At 37.1% G+C, this 17,989-nt stretch overlaps 1 protein-coding gene across 1 annotated transcript in view; it reads right to left on the reverse strand.

Moving 5' to 3' along the window:
* The window catches only part of LOC116524010 (contactin-6-like), a 141,185-nt gene that overhangs the window by 32,956 nt on the left and 90,240 nt on the right, over positions 1-17,989 (reverse strand). Inside the window, exon 11 of the mRNA XM_032239107.1 lies at positions 11,413-11,540. Coding sequence (XP_032094998.1) covers positions 11,413-11,540 — 128 coding nt within the window. The remainder of the gene's footprint in view (positions 1-11,412; positions 11,541-17,989) is intronic.

Below are 17,989 nucleotides of genomic sequence, written 5' to 3' on the forward strand. Positions count from 1 at the left end.
TGGCAAAAACCCACCTCTGGTTTCATTGCAAAGAAAAGGGATATGGAAAACAGAATCCAGAAAATGCCACACACTGTTGTTTTGTTTTGTTCTACTCTGCTATGTTGAGCAGTTCAACCATGCATTCCATGAAATATGTATTATTGTAGTCTTAGAAGAATAAAAGATATGTGTCTCAAAGAAGTCTAAAGTAAGGTCTCTCTGGATATACCAGTCTAACCAGATCACATCAATTTCTATGAGTGATGCTGAAATGATTGCTTCATTTGACTCAAGCTGTTTAAAGTCTTTCTTTAAAATTTCCCTTTTCTCATTAACTATCTGCTTTGTTTGCTCTCTGTAGGAATGTATCATGGAGCAGAACCTGTTTCCAAAAAGAAGAATATACAAAGTATTCAGTGCACCTGAAATACAATAGAGATTTCTATCACTGAGGATAAGCAGCCCAATGAGCGGCAGTAAACATTAGATTTGTTTATTAGATTCTGACATTTCAGTTGAATACAGTGCGGAAGCAATGAGGCCTGTAATTGAACAGCCCAAATTTCTTCAGAAGGGAACCAAAACAAATGTTCTTTGAAAATATTGTAATTGTGATACCATGTTATTATTTTGATTTTTAATAAAAACTTCAATTGTCAAATTAAGGTTTTCATTACATTAAAAAACATAGTGGGAACACCATACATAGTTAGGTTCCATCTCTACTGTGTGCATAATGCTATTTGTGTTATTTACAGAAGAACACACTTCTGTTTGTGAAGTTATATGGAAGCAGAACTGAGTATGTTGGAAGAAATGTAGGCATAATTTCAATGCGGTGGGAATGGTTTACCTAAAAAGTATCTGTAAGAATACAGGGGGAAAAAATAGGCATAAGAATGAGTGTGTACTAAAGGAATGTGAATTGAATCCAGGCATGAGTGAACAGCAGGAAGATAGCATGTTTCAGAAATTTGGTCACATAAATAGAATAAGTATCAAACCACAAAACAAATATAAGGAAGAATAAATGGAATGGAAGAGGAAGTTACGGTTGCATGGAGTTGATGAAAGTTCTGGAGATCTGAAAGAAAGGAGTGAATAGTTTTCAAGAAATCAAATTGCTTGGGAAGCCTTCTGACAAGGCTTCCCAAGACCATGAAACAAACTCCTTGCTCTGGCAAAAATCTCTTTTTATTAATTTACAGTGAATTCTGCTCATTCACTGTACAGTCACACCTTATCTGGCTTGGAGAGATGACAAGCTGGTATGTGTAGAACTTGGCAAGGAGTCTCCGAGAGGCACTAATTAATTAGCAAACTAATTGTCTCCTGAAAACTCCATTCCCCTTCTTTTATTTCCTCTGGGAGGGGGCATTTGTCATTTGGCTTTCCTCCCAAATCAAACCCTGCTCTTTAGTTGTCCCCTTTGTCTGGCAAATCTGCACATGTGTACACTGGGAACAGGCTCCAATTATTTGTCTGCCTCACTGATGTCTGATTCTGAAAACAGCTGATAATTGGCATACGGCTCTGCCCCCCTCTACCTCCAACACAGAGCCCCTATCAGAGCCTTCATCAGACTCCAGGACTGGTCCATGTTTCTCCCCAACCTCCTCACTGTCTGAATCTGCTGCCAGCTCTACTGGTGGGCCACAACAGGACTGTATGGCCATTGGGCAAACAAGAATTCTTTGCAAAGTTAAAAAGTGTAGTGCAGGTGTAAACTAAATTTAGCTATATTTCCTTTTCTTTTGTATGTGTCATGCCTTCTATTCTTTGTATGATATTGCTTACTTCAAAAAAGAATAGCCTAATGAGAATGTACTGTATGTATATATGTGCACTAACACTTCATGCTATTAGCCGTGACTATTTTTATTAGTTATTATAAGTTATTAGATGTTGTTTCAATTCAACTCAATTCAATATAGAATTTCAAATATGCAATAAAGACAAGCAGCAGTTTCATTTCAACCGCAACTAGTATTTACAGCTTGGGTTAGATGGGTAGGTTGGAATGGAAGCAGGCAAACCAGTGACATCTCAAGAAAAAAATAGATAAGAAAAGTATGATAGTTGTTATATTAAGTAAAATAGAAAAAATTAATGTTCTAATTTTTAGAAAAATATATTCTGTTCATGTGTTGAATAAAAAGTTAGATTTTTCTAAAGGGAAGAATTGATTATACTATATAAGACAAAACACCTGAATGAGATACATGTTCCTTTTCCAGCTTCCATGCTTTCAGCCTTATTACATTTGTATCACACTTCTCCTTCAACAACTCAAGTAGCATACATCCTGCTGCCTCTGTAAAATAGATTGAAGTGTCAGAGAGATTGAACTGAGATAATGACTATCCCTAAATCACTCATGAGCTTCCATGAATGAGATTTGCCTATAGCCGGGTCTCTCCAACCCTAGTTCAATACCTAAAATACTACATTAAACTTGGCTCTCTTTTATTTATATACAGTATGTGTGTGTCTATACATGCAGTAGTATGTATTGTATATGCCTATATTCATATATAAACTTACACATGTTAAAAATAGTATAGCATTTAGATATGTAGATTAAAGCAAGCATTAAAATGGGTCTAGGCAGAAGAACAAAAGACAAACATTGCTCTGATAGGTCCAACTATAGCATGATCTGGTTCCTGGTTATACATGCCCAATGTTAATTATGTTATTGCTAATTACACCATAGCACTTTTCAGTATGTTACGCTGCTTTCATAATAATCAATGAAAGGTAATACATTGGACTACTGAGCTTATAAAAACATGCTGGAAAGAAAGAAAGAGAGAAAGAGAGAGAGAGAGAGAGAGAGAGAAGGGGAGGGACGGAAGGAAGAAATGAGAGAAGGAAGATTTCAGGGTATACTGTTAATATTGTACCACTCTATGCTGAAGTTATAATAAGCAATAACCAAAATTTTAGTTGATTCTCATTCCATTGAGTGACTTTGGCCCAGTCATTTCACTCCAACCTATGCACAAAAGCATTGCTATGGGGAAGAATAGGAGAACAACTACAGTGTATGCTGCCATCAGCTCCTGAATGTAAAGTAAATATAAATCTACTAATATGTTAAATAAATAAGTGGCCTTCGGAATATCCAGTAGAACAAGGGTGTCAAACTCACGTAGTCACAGCAGCATGAGGTGATGTATTGGGACTTTCCCCCACCTTCAGTAAACTAGGCATGGGCAAGGCCAGCACATGATGCATCCAGCCCTTGGGCCGGGAGTTTGACACCACTGCATAGAACATTCACCCAGAAGTCTTTTAAACAAAGTAATTGTGGAGATCTGTGTAGACAAGAAGATTTTGTTTATAGTGGACAAGGTATATTATTCATTATAAATTCTTCAATTACTTCAGAGGCTTGTCATTGTAGGTATCCTGGTATAAGTCTTCTCTCCATAAATTCTATCTCAGAACTAACTGTCCTTATTTCAACTGATCACAATCCTTCTGTTTTTTATATATTTATTTTAGTAAAATTGAAACTATTATACATATTTACAGTAATCATTTACAATCCTAAACTTTTCATGCCCTCTTCTATCTAAGGTTAAGAACTGTAAACACCTGTGATGAAGTGTGAGGGTATCATATTTCTGCCTTAAATTCTGTGTCACAAACTTCTTGAGATATGCTGATTTTCTTAGAAGAGAATCAATCTAAGCAGCTTTAATTCTTGACCTTTTTCACGTTGATTAAAACGTTGGCTTCATGCCACTCATTGTGGATTGGTCTCTGGTGTTACATATTACAGCAGACACTATGTCACATCCTGCTGTTGTAGCAGCTTTTTCTCCCTTGAGAGCACAGATGTCTAACTTTATAATTACATACTTTCTCTTTAAGAATAATTTCTTGATAGCAATTCAGCCTATTGGTTTGGTAACAATTCCTGATGATCATTTTGAAGCTGAACTTTATCATCACAGAGGCACCTTAATTTCAAATGGCCTCTGATCCACTTGTCTCCTGTGATTGACACCATAGTAGTAGAAAATAATGTTATTACTAAATAATGTGTTAGGAATCTTATATTTGGAAAAGTGGATTCTTAGTTTTGGATCATAATTCCAATTCCTGTATTTTGTAGATGATCAATTCCCCAGAAGTTGGACTGTATATGTAAAATTCTGCTTTCCTTTAAAAGTAAATAGATCTATGCTTATCTTATCCAATGGACTTGTAGAGTGTCCATTTAGTAAGTATATTTTCATTGATGAGTGCCACAGAAATGCATTACACATTTCCATATAGATTTTTTCAGTCCGGGTACATATCCATCATCTGCAAATGTGAAGTCTCCTACATGATGCAACAATATTTTCTGTATAATGTTTGTGCAATGAAACTGGAGTAACAAATACCTGCACAGAATATGTATGCCCATCTTAAAGTTCTTTAAACTGAAATGTGCTTCTATTTCCATATGGCAACTTTATATTTCGTTTAGTTTTGCTATTTTAACTGGGAGTCATTTTCATTTTGTTCCAAAACATGGATAGAAAGGGAGATTGGAAAAAGTCTAAGTGATCTGCATTACCAAAGTTTTATGGAAGTGCTCTAGAACAGGGCTCAAAAACACCTGCCCATGGGCCAGATGCATCATGTGCTGCCCCCCCCCCCCGCCCCTCTGATTTAGTGAAAGGGGGAAAAGTTGGTACCTCTAGAAGAAAAGTTCAAGGATGGTAGTGGAAAGAAGAACCCAGACTAGAAATTCTCAAACCAGTCACTGGGGAATTGCAAATCCATGATATGAGTAGTCTAGGAAATAATGATGCAGAAAGGAGAATTTGGGGGAGCCTGAATATTGATGAATCTTCCCTTAAAGAAAGTAACTATATATGCTAGAATAAAATGAAAACAAACAAACAAACCCTGGAACATGAAATGTACATGAGCTATGAAAGCTAGGTATAATTTATATTTATTTATTTATCAAATTTTTACACTGCCCATCTCACCTCAGTGACTCTAGCTGGTTCATCATCAAGAAAGAAATGCCAAGGACCAAAATAGAAATTCTTGGTGTCAGTGAGATCAAGTGGACTAGAAATCAGATGACTTTACAGGGTAAATGGAAATGTCAACTTCAAAAGGGAATGACATTAGAAAAGCACAGTTAATTAATTAAGAAAATTGCCAAATCAGTTGAAAACAGGAAATTACAAAAAATATTATTTAAATCTTTGGGTATGACAATTTTCCAAATATATGCAGAAATGGGAGAAAAATGGGTATACAATTTTTCTCTAATAAATAAAACTGGTATCACAAATGGAATACAAAGGGATAATAATAGGAAGAAATAGGAACATTTTGAATGATCAGAAGCAAATAAAAAATGCAAGGAATAGTTCCAATAATGAATGGTATATGATTGATATTCTTTAACCATGTAACAGGCATGGTCTTGTCAAATGATAAAAATCCTTAGAAAAATCAATTATACTTAGAATGATTGGAAGTTCTAGGAAATGAGGTCTATGAAAATTACTTTGCATAGATACCATCAATAAAATATTGGTTTAAATGAAGAAACATTAAACAAAGTTATGAAACTTTAGAAAGAATGGTGAGAGCAAGCTTATAAAAAGTGAGATGTAACTGATAGGGTACATCATGTTGATAGATTCAGATGTCCTAATCTTCCTGGATAGTTCTGTTCCCTGGTGAACAGAACTAATGGTATATTTCTTTTTATGGAGTTCTTGATACTGTCTGGTCTTGGTTGCTTGCCTGATTGCTTGCTGAAACTTCATCACCCAACTAACACCATAGTTGTGTAATGAAATATCTGGAAACAAACAAATAAACTCCGAGAGCACCAATAACTCAATAGTTCAACTCAGAATTATAGATATTCTTTTCTATTTGTAGAGATTTTCCTGGACTGTATCTGATATCTAGTTAGAAAGTTTAATAGCAACATTCATACCAACAACTAAAATAGCCTTAATGAGAAGCTTTCACAATGTTCTTCAGTAGTTTGGGATCAAAGAGATTTCTGTAACCAAAGCGGTGGAAATTCTGTATTCCAAATGCCACAGCTACAAACTTTTTAAAATCATCCTTGCCTTTATTTTTTCTCTTTTTCATAGAAATTTCTATGAAGAATTCTGTGTTTGAATACCTGATGGTTATTCCTGAAAATGTCTAGGGGTTCCTGACAATATTTTGGATTAGGACATTGGTTTCATTTCTGAAATAGTTTTTCCTGTGATTCTCTGTCCAGTTTCACTCTATTGTGTCAGTTCTGTTTGTTGTTGTTGTTTTGGTTCTAGCTTTTTTTGACTGCCATATATCGATAGGATTTAGTCAGGAAGCAAGTCATGCATGCTCAGGTAAATATCCTTTGGTGCTGTCCTGTTGTTCCAAATTGCCTCTGCCTTTCTAAATCAGATTTTATTATTCAGCTGACAGTATATGTCCTGTGTATGCCACCTGCCTCCATTTCAGATTCATTTTGTCTGGATTTAATTCGATATCCTTTTCTGTAATCTGAAGGAAAGACTGTACTTTCCAATAATATTCTTTTTTTTCTGCTTCTATAACATTTATCCTTTCTTCAATAATTAGGATATTATTTGCAACTTCCCGGCTGTTTCTTCTGAAAAATACAAGGAGATTCCAATTGAAAAAAAGTAATGATTTTTTAAATCAAACAAAAGGTGTAGGAAAAGTTGTCAGTTTTTTTTTTCTATATCCCATGCTAGGAGCCATTGCTAACATCATAGCTGGTGAATATTCTGGAAAGATTGGACAGCATGTTATGACTCCACCTATTGGTTAATTGCATCATATGAAAGCCCAGTTAAATAACCAGGGGATTTATGTAATTTCTTTGATGGATTCCTTACTATGAACAGGTTGCTTATCTAGAAAATACTAGATTATGCTGCTGTGATTGTGTTCCCTTTTTGCAAGCTTTTGAGTTCTTTTTAAGCAGACTCACGTAATGCTAATGGAACATATTTTCCTCCATAGGAAATACAAGATGAAATAAGGTCAATTTCTCGTTGCAGTTCACTTTCAGAACATATAGTAGTATAATCCCCATTTCTCTGGAAGGGAGTTTTCATGCCGTGGAATTTTGTATATTACAAATAAAATTCTAATGTCGTATTCTGGTTCATTGCTTGGATAACTGTGTTGCTGAAGAAGACAGATTAGTCCCTTTCTTTCACAACTACAATGGAAGTCTGTAAGTTTTATTCTTTTTGGGACTTGTAAGTGTCAGATTACATTTCCCTGCTGTCTGCATTACTCTTATTGTACATTTTCAGGAGGCAGCTGCTCGACCAAATAATTATGCTAAGGTCTGTTTCATTATTGGGGAATTTATTAAGTCCATTGACAATTATCCTTTCCTGTTAATCCTTGTCAGTTAAAATGATACTGCCAAGAGCAATGACAACTGTATCAGCACAGATGTGAAGATTGAGGAGAGAACCTCAGGACCCTGGAGGCTCAGGTGATGTTCTCATCCATCTCTCCACTGAAAGGAGAAAGAAAAATTTTGCACATGAATAATTGCCTTCAGTTATGATGTCGGTGGGAGCTATATAATTTCTGGAGCTATGAGCCAAGTTATTTGAATGAAAGGCAGCTGGTACAAGATGGATTTCACTTTACTTGTGTTCTGGTGAAGTGTGGCAAACTTGATTATCTATTTATTATTACAGGTATTGTACTAGCCAGAGTTTCTCCACCCTGGCAGCTTGAAGATATGCGGATTTGCATGATGACTGGAGAATAGTGGAAGTTAAAGTATACACATCTTCAACTTGTAATGGTTGGAAAACATTTCTCAAGATTCTGTGCAATTAACTGCTTTCTGAAAGTCCCAACACAGCAAAATACATCAATAACCAATAACAACATGTCACTAGATATTCTATAAACATAGCAGATACAAAATGATTAAAAATGAAAGTCCAGTAAAATCTTGGCACATAATACACCAGAAGTAACTGTGGTTAAAAAGAAGAAACTATGCATAACTGATGTGGCAATGCCAGGGGATATTAGAATAGAAAACAAAGAATTGGAGAAGATCACAAAGTATCAAGATATGAAAACTGAAATTGAAAAATTCTGGCATAAATTTGCTATGATTGTCAAAGAGGTTATTGGCACACTGAGTGTCATACCAAAAAGTGTGGATGGCAACTTAGAAAATCTGCACGTTGACAAAATTTCCATTGGTTAATTACAAAATGTCACACTGCTTGGATCTGTGTATATACTAAGCTAACACATTGCAATTTCCTAGGTCCGTGATGGCGAACCTTTGGCACACGTGCCACAGGTGGCCTGTCAGCTCCAGCGTGCATACACGTACTGGCCAGCTAACTTCGTATTTCTTTTTTGGCAGCTTTTAGCCCTTCGGAGTGCAAAAAACAACCCAATGTGCAAACTGGAAGTTCGGAACTGACTTCTGGTTTGTGCATTGGGCCGTTTTTCATGCTCTGGTGGCTTCAGGGAAGCCCCTTGAAGGCTCTGGAGTGTAAAAAACGGCCCTACGGGCAAATCGGAAGTCTGTTCCCATGGGGGGGGGGGGTAGAGGAGGCTTTTTTCACCATCTCCTTGTTCCTAGAAAGCCTCTGGAGCCTGGGGTAGGCGAAAAACTGGTCCATTGCGTGCCAAAAGCAGAGGGAAGAGCACTACATTTTGAACCCTTGCATGAACAAATAAGAAGATGGGTGGTTCTCAAATATGACAAACAACAAATAAAATATAAAGTTGTATATACCATACATCAAAAAGGAAAGAGGTATTTGTTATTATTCAATTGTTTCTCACCAGACTACTGATGGAATTCCTCATCGTTGTGCTCTCCTTGCCTGTCAACATTGATATATGATCTCCATTCATATCTCCACTATCATGTAGCCCAACCTTCCACCCTTGTCCCAATCTATAAGTCCAACCCAGTCCACCAACTACTAAAACAACACACAAACATACACACACACACTTTATTAGGGTGGTAAACCAGAATTCATGCAAATAAAAACAATTAGTTATCAAATATAGCATCTAATAACTAATAAAATGTCAGCGTACAATGCCCTCTATCTCTTCTACAGACATTGTTGAAGGATATTGTACTGCTACAAACATGTATTGCTAGATAATACAATTTTGCAAGTGAATATGTCAGCTTTGTGGTTTTAACCAGGCAGAAGATAAGAGATAAAATATTCATCCAGGCAGCCAGGTTTTTGTGTAGTAAAGGGATTAATAACCTTGTCCATTTTTATGTAAATGTACATCTTAAGATAACATATTCTATCCATTTCAGTTCACATGGACAAATTCTTTGAGGAGCTGGTATATTGTTATATATGACTTCTAGAACTGCCCATTGAAGGACATAAAAGAAGAAAGTATCCATTGATAACTTGCAAAGACAAGCGATTTTCAATAGTCTTATGGGAGATGTGTTACTAAAACAGGTCTACCTTGACAGATGAGGGAGGGGGCTTAGAATATCGTTAGTACACTCATGAGAACTCCAACACATACAAATCAACTTTGTACAAGCATTTCAGCTGACTGTAAACATATATCTCTTAACCACAGGACAAGTATCTAACCCACTCCACTCAACTTTACTCTATTTAGAGTCTCTCATAGTGGGTTGCAGATTCTCTCCCCTCTCCTTTATGGAAAACCTTGTGCTCTTTCTCCATTTATTCATCCAAGAAGTTTCTATTCACAGGGTTTCTGCCATCCAAGATCACCATGGCTTTGCAATTAATGCTGGTTTTTTTTTTTCAGGGGATGGGGGAAGGGAAAGGATTACTTCTAGTAGTCCCAGAGATCATTGAATTAGCACAGTGCAAAAAAACTAAATGATCTGACAGGTAACTTTCTTTCGTGGTCATGTCTTTTACTTCAAAACCCAAGCAACCCTTTCAAAAGACACTCGATTTTGGAGCTAGTGAACTTCTACTGTGAGCAGAGTTTATGGTTGATGATCATTATAGAAATGAGCTTTCAGAAAAATCAGCAGTTTTGGTAAAGTCAGGAAGAAATGGAGCAGGAGACCACAGAAGAGTCTATGGGTATTTGTTCCTTTCTGCATCTCCTAGTCAAACACCCAGTGTCATGTGAAGTGGAGGTGTCACGGGTTCCCAACCTCCGAACTATGGCTCATTACCAGGCTGTGGACTATTCAGAATGGGTTGTGTGAGCGAAAGACTAGCAGCATGAGCACACACACCTCCACTCGTTCATGCAGCTGGCTGGTGTGCACAAACAGGTAGCTCCATAGCAGGGAGCTGCATCATTTGCAGAGTGGAGCTGTGGGTGCATGCACCAGTGTGCTGCTCAAATGGTCCGATTCCCCTCTTCCCACCCTCAGCCTGGCTGCCAACTGAAAATGTTGGGGACCACTGTCTGACGTGACTGTACACTGCTGAATAAAGGATTCCCCAGGATTACTTTAGGTCATTTGGTTCAACATATTGCATAGAATATGCCAGTAGTTCCTTCACTTAAGGTAAAAGGTAAGGTTACCCCTTGCACATATGTGCTAGTCATTCATGACTCTAGGGGGCAGGGCTCATCTCCGTTTCAAAGCCAGAGAGACAGCACTGTCCAAAGATGTCTCCGTGGTCATGTGGCCAGCATGGCTAATTGCCGAAGGGGCATGGAATGTTACCTTTCCACCAAAGGTGGTCCCTATTTTTTCTACTTGCATTTTTTCAAACTGCTAGGTTGGCAGAAGCTGGGACAAGTAACGGGAGCTCACTCTGTTATGCGGCGCTAGGGATTCAAACCGCCGAACTGCCGACCTTTCTCATTGACAAGCTCAGCGTCTTAACCACTGAGCCACTCCGTCCCTATTCCTTCACATACTTTTGCCTAAAAGATTATTTTTTGGTGTGACCGAGAATGTATTAATCTTTATTTCTTCCTGGACCACCAAAATAATACATTTTAATAAAATTACCTTGAAATAAATTACTTTTCTCACTTTGATCAGGTACAATATTCCACAGAGCTTTAGAAATAAGCATTTGCACAGATTTAATTTCTGAGACTAAACAAGGGTTCAGATGTCTCCTCATCTTTCTGCCCTTTAGAATATAGTTTGCAAAGCAGCCATTTCCTTGAAATATTTCATTGTTCAGTTGGAAGCTTGGATACTAAGTTTGAACCTGCGTTTGTCTCTAAGAATGGTGTCAAACCACAGGTATTGCATGTATCTTGGCAAGGATCCCTCTGGTGTTTGCCACTGGCATTTCAGTAACCTTGTTTCCTCAAGAAAATAAATTTCAAACCACATTCCCAGAATACGATAGTCTCTGACATCTCAGCATGATTGATCAAATATGTATGTGGATTTCAATATGCAGATAATACCAATAAAGACAAAAAAAGTACCTTTCACAACCAGGTTTCCTGAATTTCTCGCAACTCCAAATTGATTCATCGCTATGCAGCTGTATACACCTGCATCAGCTTTGGTAATATTATATATCTTCAGACTGTTATCTTCTAAGATAAGGATTCTGAAGAAGGAGGATTAAAAAATAAACAAAACCATGCAAACCCGTTATTAATATATTATGCTGAAGACTAACACCAATAAGTGTAATACGTTATTTATAATATTTGAACATTAATCATAGTTGCTGTTGATTACAGCACACTGAGCACATTTCAGCCAAATTTTCACTTCAATGTATCATTGATCATTACATTAGATACAGATTAGACACAGTAGAATGTACTAATTTTCTGTCTTTAGTCTGCCTCTTTCTCTGGTCAATTTATTCCTGCAGAGGAAGAAATAAATCCACAATATGAGGTTTAAGCATGGTGTGTTTCTTCAGGGAGTAAAATATGTGTTCAGTCTCAGATGGTGAGCTGATTATAGTAGGAAGCATGAGAAGATGCAATTTTTCAGCAATTTGAATAGAAAATATTCCTCATTGAGATCGCTAACAGTCAAACAATGAAATGAATTTAAGCTGATTATTATAGGAAGGTTAATATGTCACACAGTTATAAATAACCAGGTTAAGGCCGCTTATTATTGGTAGTAACAGTTGAAGAAGACAAACATGGATTAAATGATTACATCAGGGCAAGCAAAGGTTATAATTTTATAACTTCACTTTTCGGAATGTGATAACATCACAAAATTGAAAATTTTTGCTAAAAATAATAATAAAATTTGAGTGTGTTTTGCAAAGGGAGCACAATGCATCAGGTATAATAATTGAAAAGAAAAAATAGATAGCAAGAGGGAGAGACACAGAGAGGGAGGCACACACACACACACACACACACACACAAACAGAGGATGGATGGATGGATGGATAGATAGATAAATAGATTGATTGATAGATGATAGATAGATGATAGATAGTTGATTGATTGATAGAGAGAGAGATGATAGGTAGGTAGGTAGGTAGGTAGGTAGGTAGGTAGGTAGATAGGTAGATAGATAGATAGATAGATAGATAGATAGATAGATAGATAGATAGATAGATAGATAAGACAGGCAGGTAGACGATAGGTAGATATTGATTTATGGACAAAATGCCAATTAAATTAGGAACTAAAATGATTGCAGATAGATGCCACAAAGTATCTTATATCTATAGTGATCACCAGGGTCCTCACCAAAGGAATCAGAAAGCCTCAAGCTTATAAGTTATAGGTCTGGAAATGATATATAGGATTTACAAAAGCAGTGTAAATTATAACTACATTTTTATTACAGGAATGTAGGATCTGATAACAACATGAGATGGTCTTACTATGGGTGACCTGGAGCTTCTACTGTTTGATAAGAGCAGCAGTGGCACAGTGGTTAGAATACAGTACTGCAGGCTGCTTCTGCTGCCAGCAGTTTGACAGATCAAATCTCACGGTAGACTCAGCCTTCCATCCTTCTGAGGTGGGTAAAATGAGGATTCAGATTGTTGGGGGCAATATGTTGACTTTGTAAACTGCTTAGAGAGGGCTGTAAAAGTACTGTGAAGCGGTATATAAGTTTAAGTGCTATTGCTATTTTTAAAAGAGACTCCAAGCTCATCCTTTCCCCTGATTGTACCATCTTCTAACATTAAAAAGTGTCCTCTTCCTCCTCCTCACCATTCTCCTCCTTCTCCTTTTTTCCCTCCTTCTCCTCCTCTTCCTCTTTCCTTCCTTCTGTCTCCTATGCCTTTAGGATCATGTTTTTATGGGCACTTATTTTACATTAATACATTACTTAAGATTATTCTTGGGGTTTTGGGGCTGAATTCAAATCTCCAAAGGACATCAGCCAAAATGTGATATTTATTTTCTTTTCATTCTTTCTATTGTGTTATTCCAATACAGATATTCAGGTCTGAGAATAAAAATATATTCTTCAGAACATATGTAACAAAGAAGAGTTAGTCATGGCTTTATTTCAGGAGGAAACCTATACCAGCATCAGAGGTGTTTGCTTGCTTCTTTGTTTTTAACTAGCCATGTATTCTTATCAGGGGTGGGTGCTGGCTGGTGTTACTGCTGTCAAACTGTGCCGAACCAGTAGAAACCTACCGCTGATCCTTATGGTGTAATCTAAAACTTTCCTCTTGCTTATTTATGCAGAATACCAGAAATGCTGCTGTTTCAGAGGGGCATGGGTTGGGTTTATGTTTTTACTAGATTTCAACTGCCCATCTTCTAGTGATAGTCTCTATCTCATATTTTGCAAATGCTATTTTCCTTCTACTCTCCTATCCGGTCCTTAATTAGGATATTTAGGATTAGTGTAATGTTTTTGTACAGAAGGGAGAAAAATGTATATTCCTCCAGACTGCAAGATTGAAGCTCCCATGATTTCTACCTCTGGCCATCCAGCTAATATCACAAGAAACTACATCTTGTCGGTTGGGGGTTGTAAAAAGGAGATAATTATTTCCAAATGTTTCATCTTCATTAATACTTGTTGGAGCTAATGCTTTTCCAGTTCTAAAAGTGGAAATTCTTGTGACCTGTGACCCCTCTGTTGATATATTTTAAGATCTCATTGAGCTTTTCTCCCCCAAATGAGTGAAAGACAAAGAGCTAATCCCCAAATCAGAAAATAAATATTGTAATATAGTCCTTTAATTAAAAGCTCCTATAAATCTGTTCTTGCAAATACATCTCAAGATGAAGAGATAGAAAGAGAACAGATGGAGGACCTCTTCTACACTTATACTTACTGTAGACTTAGAATAGCTTTATTATCAGTTTAAACATACACTAATTGGCATACATGAAAATGGAATTTCATTGCATACACGTCACAATATACACTACATAAACATGACAAAATAAATAAATAAATAAATAAGCATATATTTTATGACACAGAGAAACAACACAGTCTAGTTCAGATGTATAAATGTATGTGGCTAGAAATACGAATCTTGCAAGTTTACCAGACGGATGGCATAGGGAACAAAGCTGTTACAGAATCAGATAGTTCTGCTAGAAATACTTTGAAACCTCCTCCCAGAAGGGGAGCAATAGAAACAGACTGTAAACTGGGTATGTGGAGTCTCTAACAATGCTTTGGTTTCTAAGCTCATAGCTCTTATAAGAAGTAACCTGAATAATGGGAAACAAGCTTCCTATAACCTTCTCGGCTGTCCTTACCACTCTCTGAATGGACTTTCTCTCTGAGGCACTGTTGCCACCAAACCAAATAGTGATGCTGTTTGTTAAAACTCTCTCAACTGTGCCTCTCTAAAAAGTGGCCAGGGCAAAAGGGGAATGTGTTTTCCTTATCTGACAGAGAAAATGCAGGTGCTAGTTTGCATGCTTCACTAAGGATGACATGTGGAGAGACCTACATAGATTTTTTTGGGGGGCGGAGGAATAAACATACATTTTGTGCTAGAAAAACAAGAACATTGTGTTATTTCAAGTTTTAAAAATGTTCCTTTTTCAAAAATTAATTCATGTAAGGGCCAGCTGCTATGCTATGTTTTTATATGCAATTTTTAACAGTTGAAAATAAGTTCAAGTGATTAAAAGATAAAAAATAATAATCCAGGTGATATTTTCCAGAAGTAAGAAAGAAGTGGCAAAAAATACACACACAACAAAATAAAGAAAAAGAAATAGCTGTATAATTATGAATTGTATAGAACCGCAAGGCCGTCTGCAAAGTGCAAAATCAAACTACGATTTCAGAGGAGCCAAATATGCTGATTGGGAGTTAATTATCACTGACTTTGTTCAACCAACTGTCAAACACAAGAGAATTCTCACATCTGTGCTCAGTGTTTGAGGTGATCAGGTATCAAGGTAAAAAAAGAAAAAGGCAAATGCCCTGGGATTTGCTTAGCATGATGGCATTTTTTCTTCTGCCTCTCAACTTCTTCCCACTGCTTAATCAGTAGTTTCCTTTTTTGTCAGCCTATATTCAGTCTGAACATCTGTAGTGCCACCAACCTTTATGATGTCAATAGAGATATTTTTTTTTTGACAAATGGGGATTGATTTTACATTTGATCAACTGTGGTCCCCCAGAGAGGTCTATAGAAGATAGTTATTTTTTAAAGCATTGCAGTAATTTTGGATGGTCCCTGAACAAGGAACATATTAAGCAAGGTCTGCACTGTTGTTCTTTCTTGCCCAATCTTAATTAATTTTTGTTTTAATTATGAAGTGATATAACAAATTCTTTTATCATTTTATAGAGTCATGGCCCTGTAAAATATTGACTGCCTTCTCTAAGTAACAAAGCAAAGCATATAAAAGCAGAGAAAATATAGACACACAATTTTAAGAATATTTCTATCACATGCCATTGCATGCATGCACGCACACATGTATATGTATATGTGTGCGTGCATGCGTGCATGCATGTATGTATGCAATGGCATATGATAAAAATATTCTTACAATTATTGTCTTTTCTGTGCTTTTGATCATTGCTCTTGATCATTGCTGACATATTCTACACCTTGATTGACATCGACCTGTGGTAAATTAAATTGATTGGAATTATTTGGAAAGGCACACACCTCTCTATAGAAGGTCTCACAGCTGACAATGCATACTGTAGCAGAACAAAAGCCATGAGGTCAAAGGAACTGCCTCAAGAACTCAGAGACAAGATTATTGCAAAGCAGGATCTTGTGAAGGCTAAATAAAACTTCTGCTTCACTAAATGTTCATAAGAGCACAGTGGCCTTCATAATTCTCAAATGGAAGAAGTTTTGCACAACCAGGATTCTTCCAAACACTGGTCACCCAATCAAACTGAACAATCGAGGATAAGGACTTTAGTAAGAGAGATGACCAAGAACGAAAAGGTCACTCCAGAGACCCTATGTGGAGATGGGACAGAGTTTCAGATGAACAGTCATCACTGCAGCCCTTTACCAATCTGGACTTTATGGCAGAATGGTTAGACAGAAGCAGTGCAAAACACATGAAAGCCCACTTGGAGTTCGGAAAAAGCACCCAAAGGATTCTCAGATTGTGAGGAACAAGATTTTCTGAACTTATAAAACCAAGATTGAACTCTTTGGCCTCAGTTCTAAATGTTATGTCTGGAGGAAATAAGGCACCACTCATCACCTGCCCAATATCATCACAACAGTGAAGTATAGTAGTAGCAGCATCATGCTGTGGTGGTGTTTTTCAGTAGCAAGCACTGGAAGACTGGTCAGGGTTAAGGGAAAGTTAAATGGAACAAAGAACAGGGATATTGATTTAGTGATAAAGTCACCAAATCAGTAGACGAGCAAAATGCTGTGGACATAGTATACTTAGATTTCAGTAAGGCATTTGACAAAGTAGACCATGATCTACTTCTTAGTAACCTAGAAAAATGTGGAACAGACAACATCAACACCAGATGAATTTGTAGCTGGCTGGCAAACCATATTCAATGAGTAGCTGTTAATGATACTGCATCCACATGAAGAGAAGTAAGCAGTGGGGTACCACAAGGCTCCTTCCTAGGCCCAGTATAGTCCATTCTCACAGAAGATAACCCCTGAAAGCAACATCACATCACAACAGGTGTGTGTATTTGTGTGTGTGTGTGTGTGTTTAAGGAAAGACAGTGAAAAGACTGGTGTTAATTTCTCCCATTGAACTGAGGTTAAACTCAGAAGAGGCTCAGAAAATGGGCCAAAGGTATCTGGAAGCAAACCAATCATAATTCCTTCCTTCCTTCCATCTTCCCTCCCTCCCTCCCTCCTTCCCTTTCTTCTTTCTTTCTTTCTTTCTTCTTTCTTTTCTTTCTTTCTTTCTTTCTTTCTTTCTTTTCTTTCCTTTCTTTTTCCTTTCTTTCTTTCTTCTCCTTCTTCCTTCTATCCTGCTACAGACTCAACCAAATATATTATTATATGTTTAAATTCAAAGATGATTTTAATAGAATGGTAAATGTACTAAATTAAATAAATCTGGGATTAGTTTCAGTTATGCAGCTCTAGAATAACATACATAGGTTTAGCTGCTGTTCCCCCGCCCCCCTCCATTTCTCAACTTGACTTCTAATAGTAAATCAAACGGAAGTTCATCAACTGATGGTGGAAATAATATAAGGAAATTAAAACTTCTGTGTGGTTGTTAATTGCTGTTTTGCGCGAAGTCTTGAATAAGCATGAGTAGATGGGCTGAGATAAAATGAAAGCTTTGTAGCTGGGTAAAATGAGAAAATGGTGACCAATAGATTTACATATAGGATGCATTCAGAAAGTATTCAGACCCCCTTCATTTTGGTCAATTTTGTTATGCTGCAACTTGGTTCTACAGCTGTTGAAATTCATTTTTTTTCTCATTAATTTACATTCAGTACCCCTCAGTGACGTGCGGTGAGGTTTAATCCCTTATGAGGCTCAGCTGGACATCTCTTCAAAGACTCGCCAGCTCCAGCAGAGTTCCTTCCCAGACTTTGGCGAAGCAGCTCAGTGGGGCAGCAGTCGGCCTCGGTGGGGGGGGGGGATTTGCATCACGGGAGCCGCCAAGC

The sequence above is a fragment of the Thamnophis elegans genome, chromosome 2 (genome assembly GCF_009769535.1).
Source record: "Thamnophis elegans isolate rThaEle1 chromosome 2, rThaEle1.pri, whole genome shotgun sequence".
NCBI classification, from domain to species: domain Eukaryota; kingdom Metazoa; phylum Chordata; class Lepidosauria; order Squamata; family Colubridae; genus Thamnophis; species Thamnophis elegans.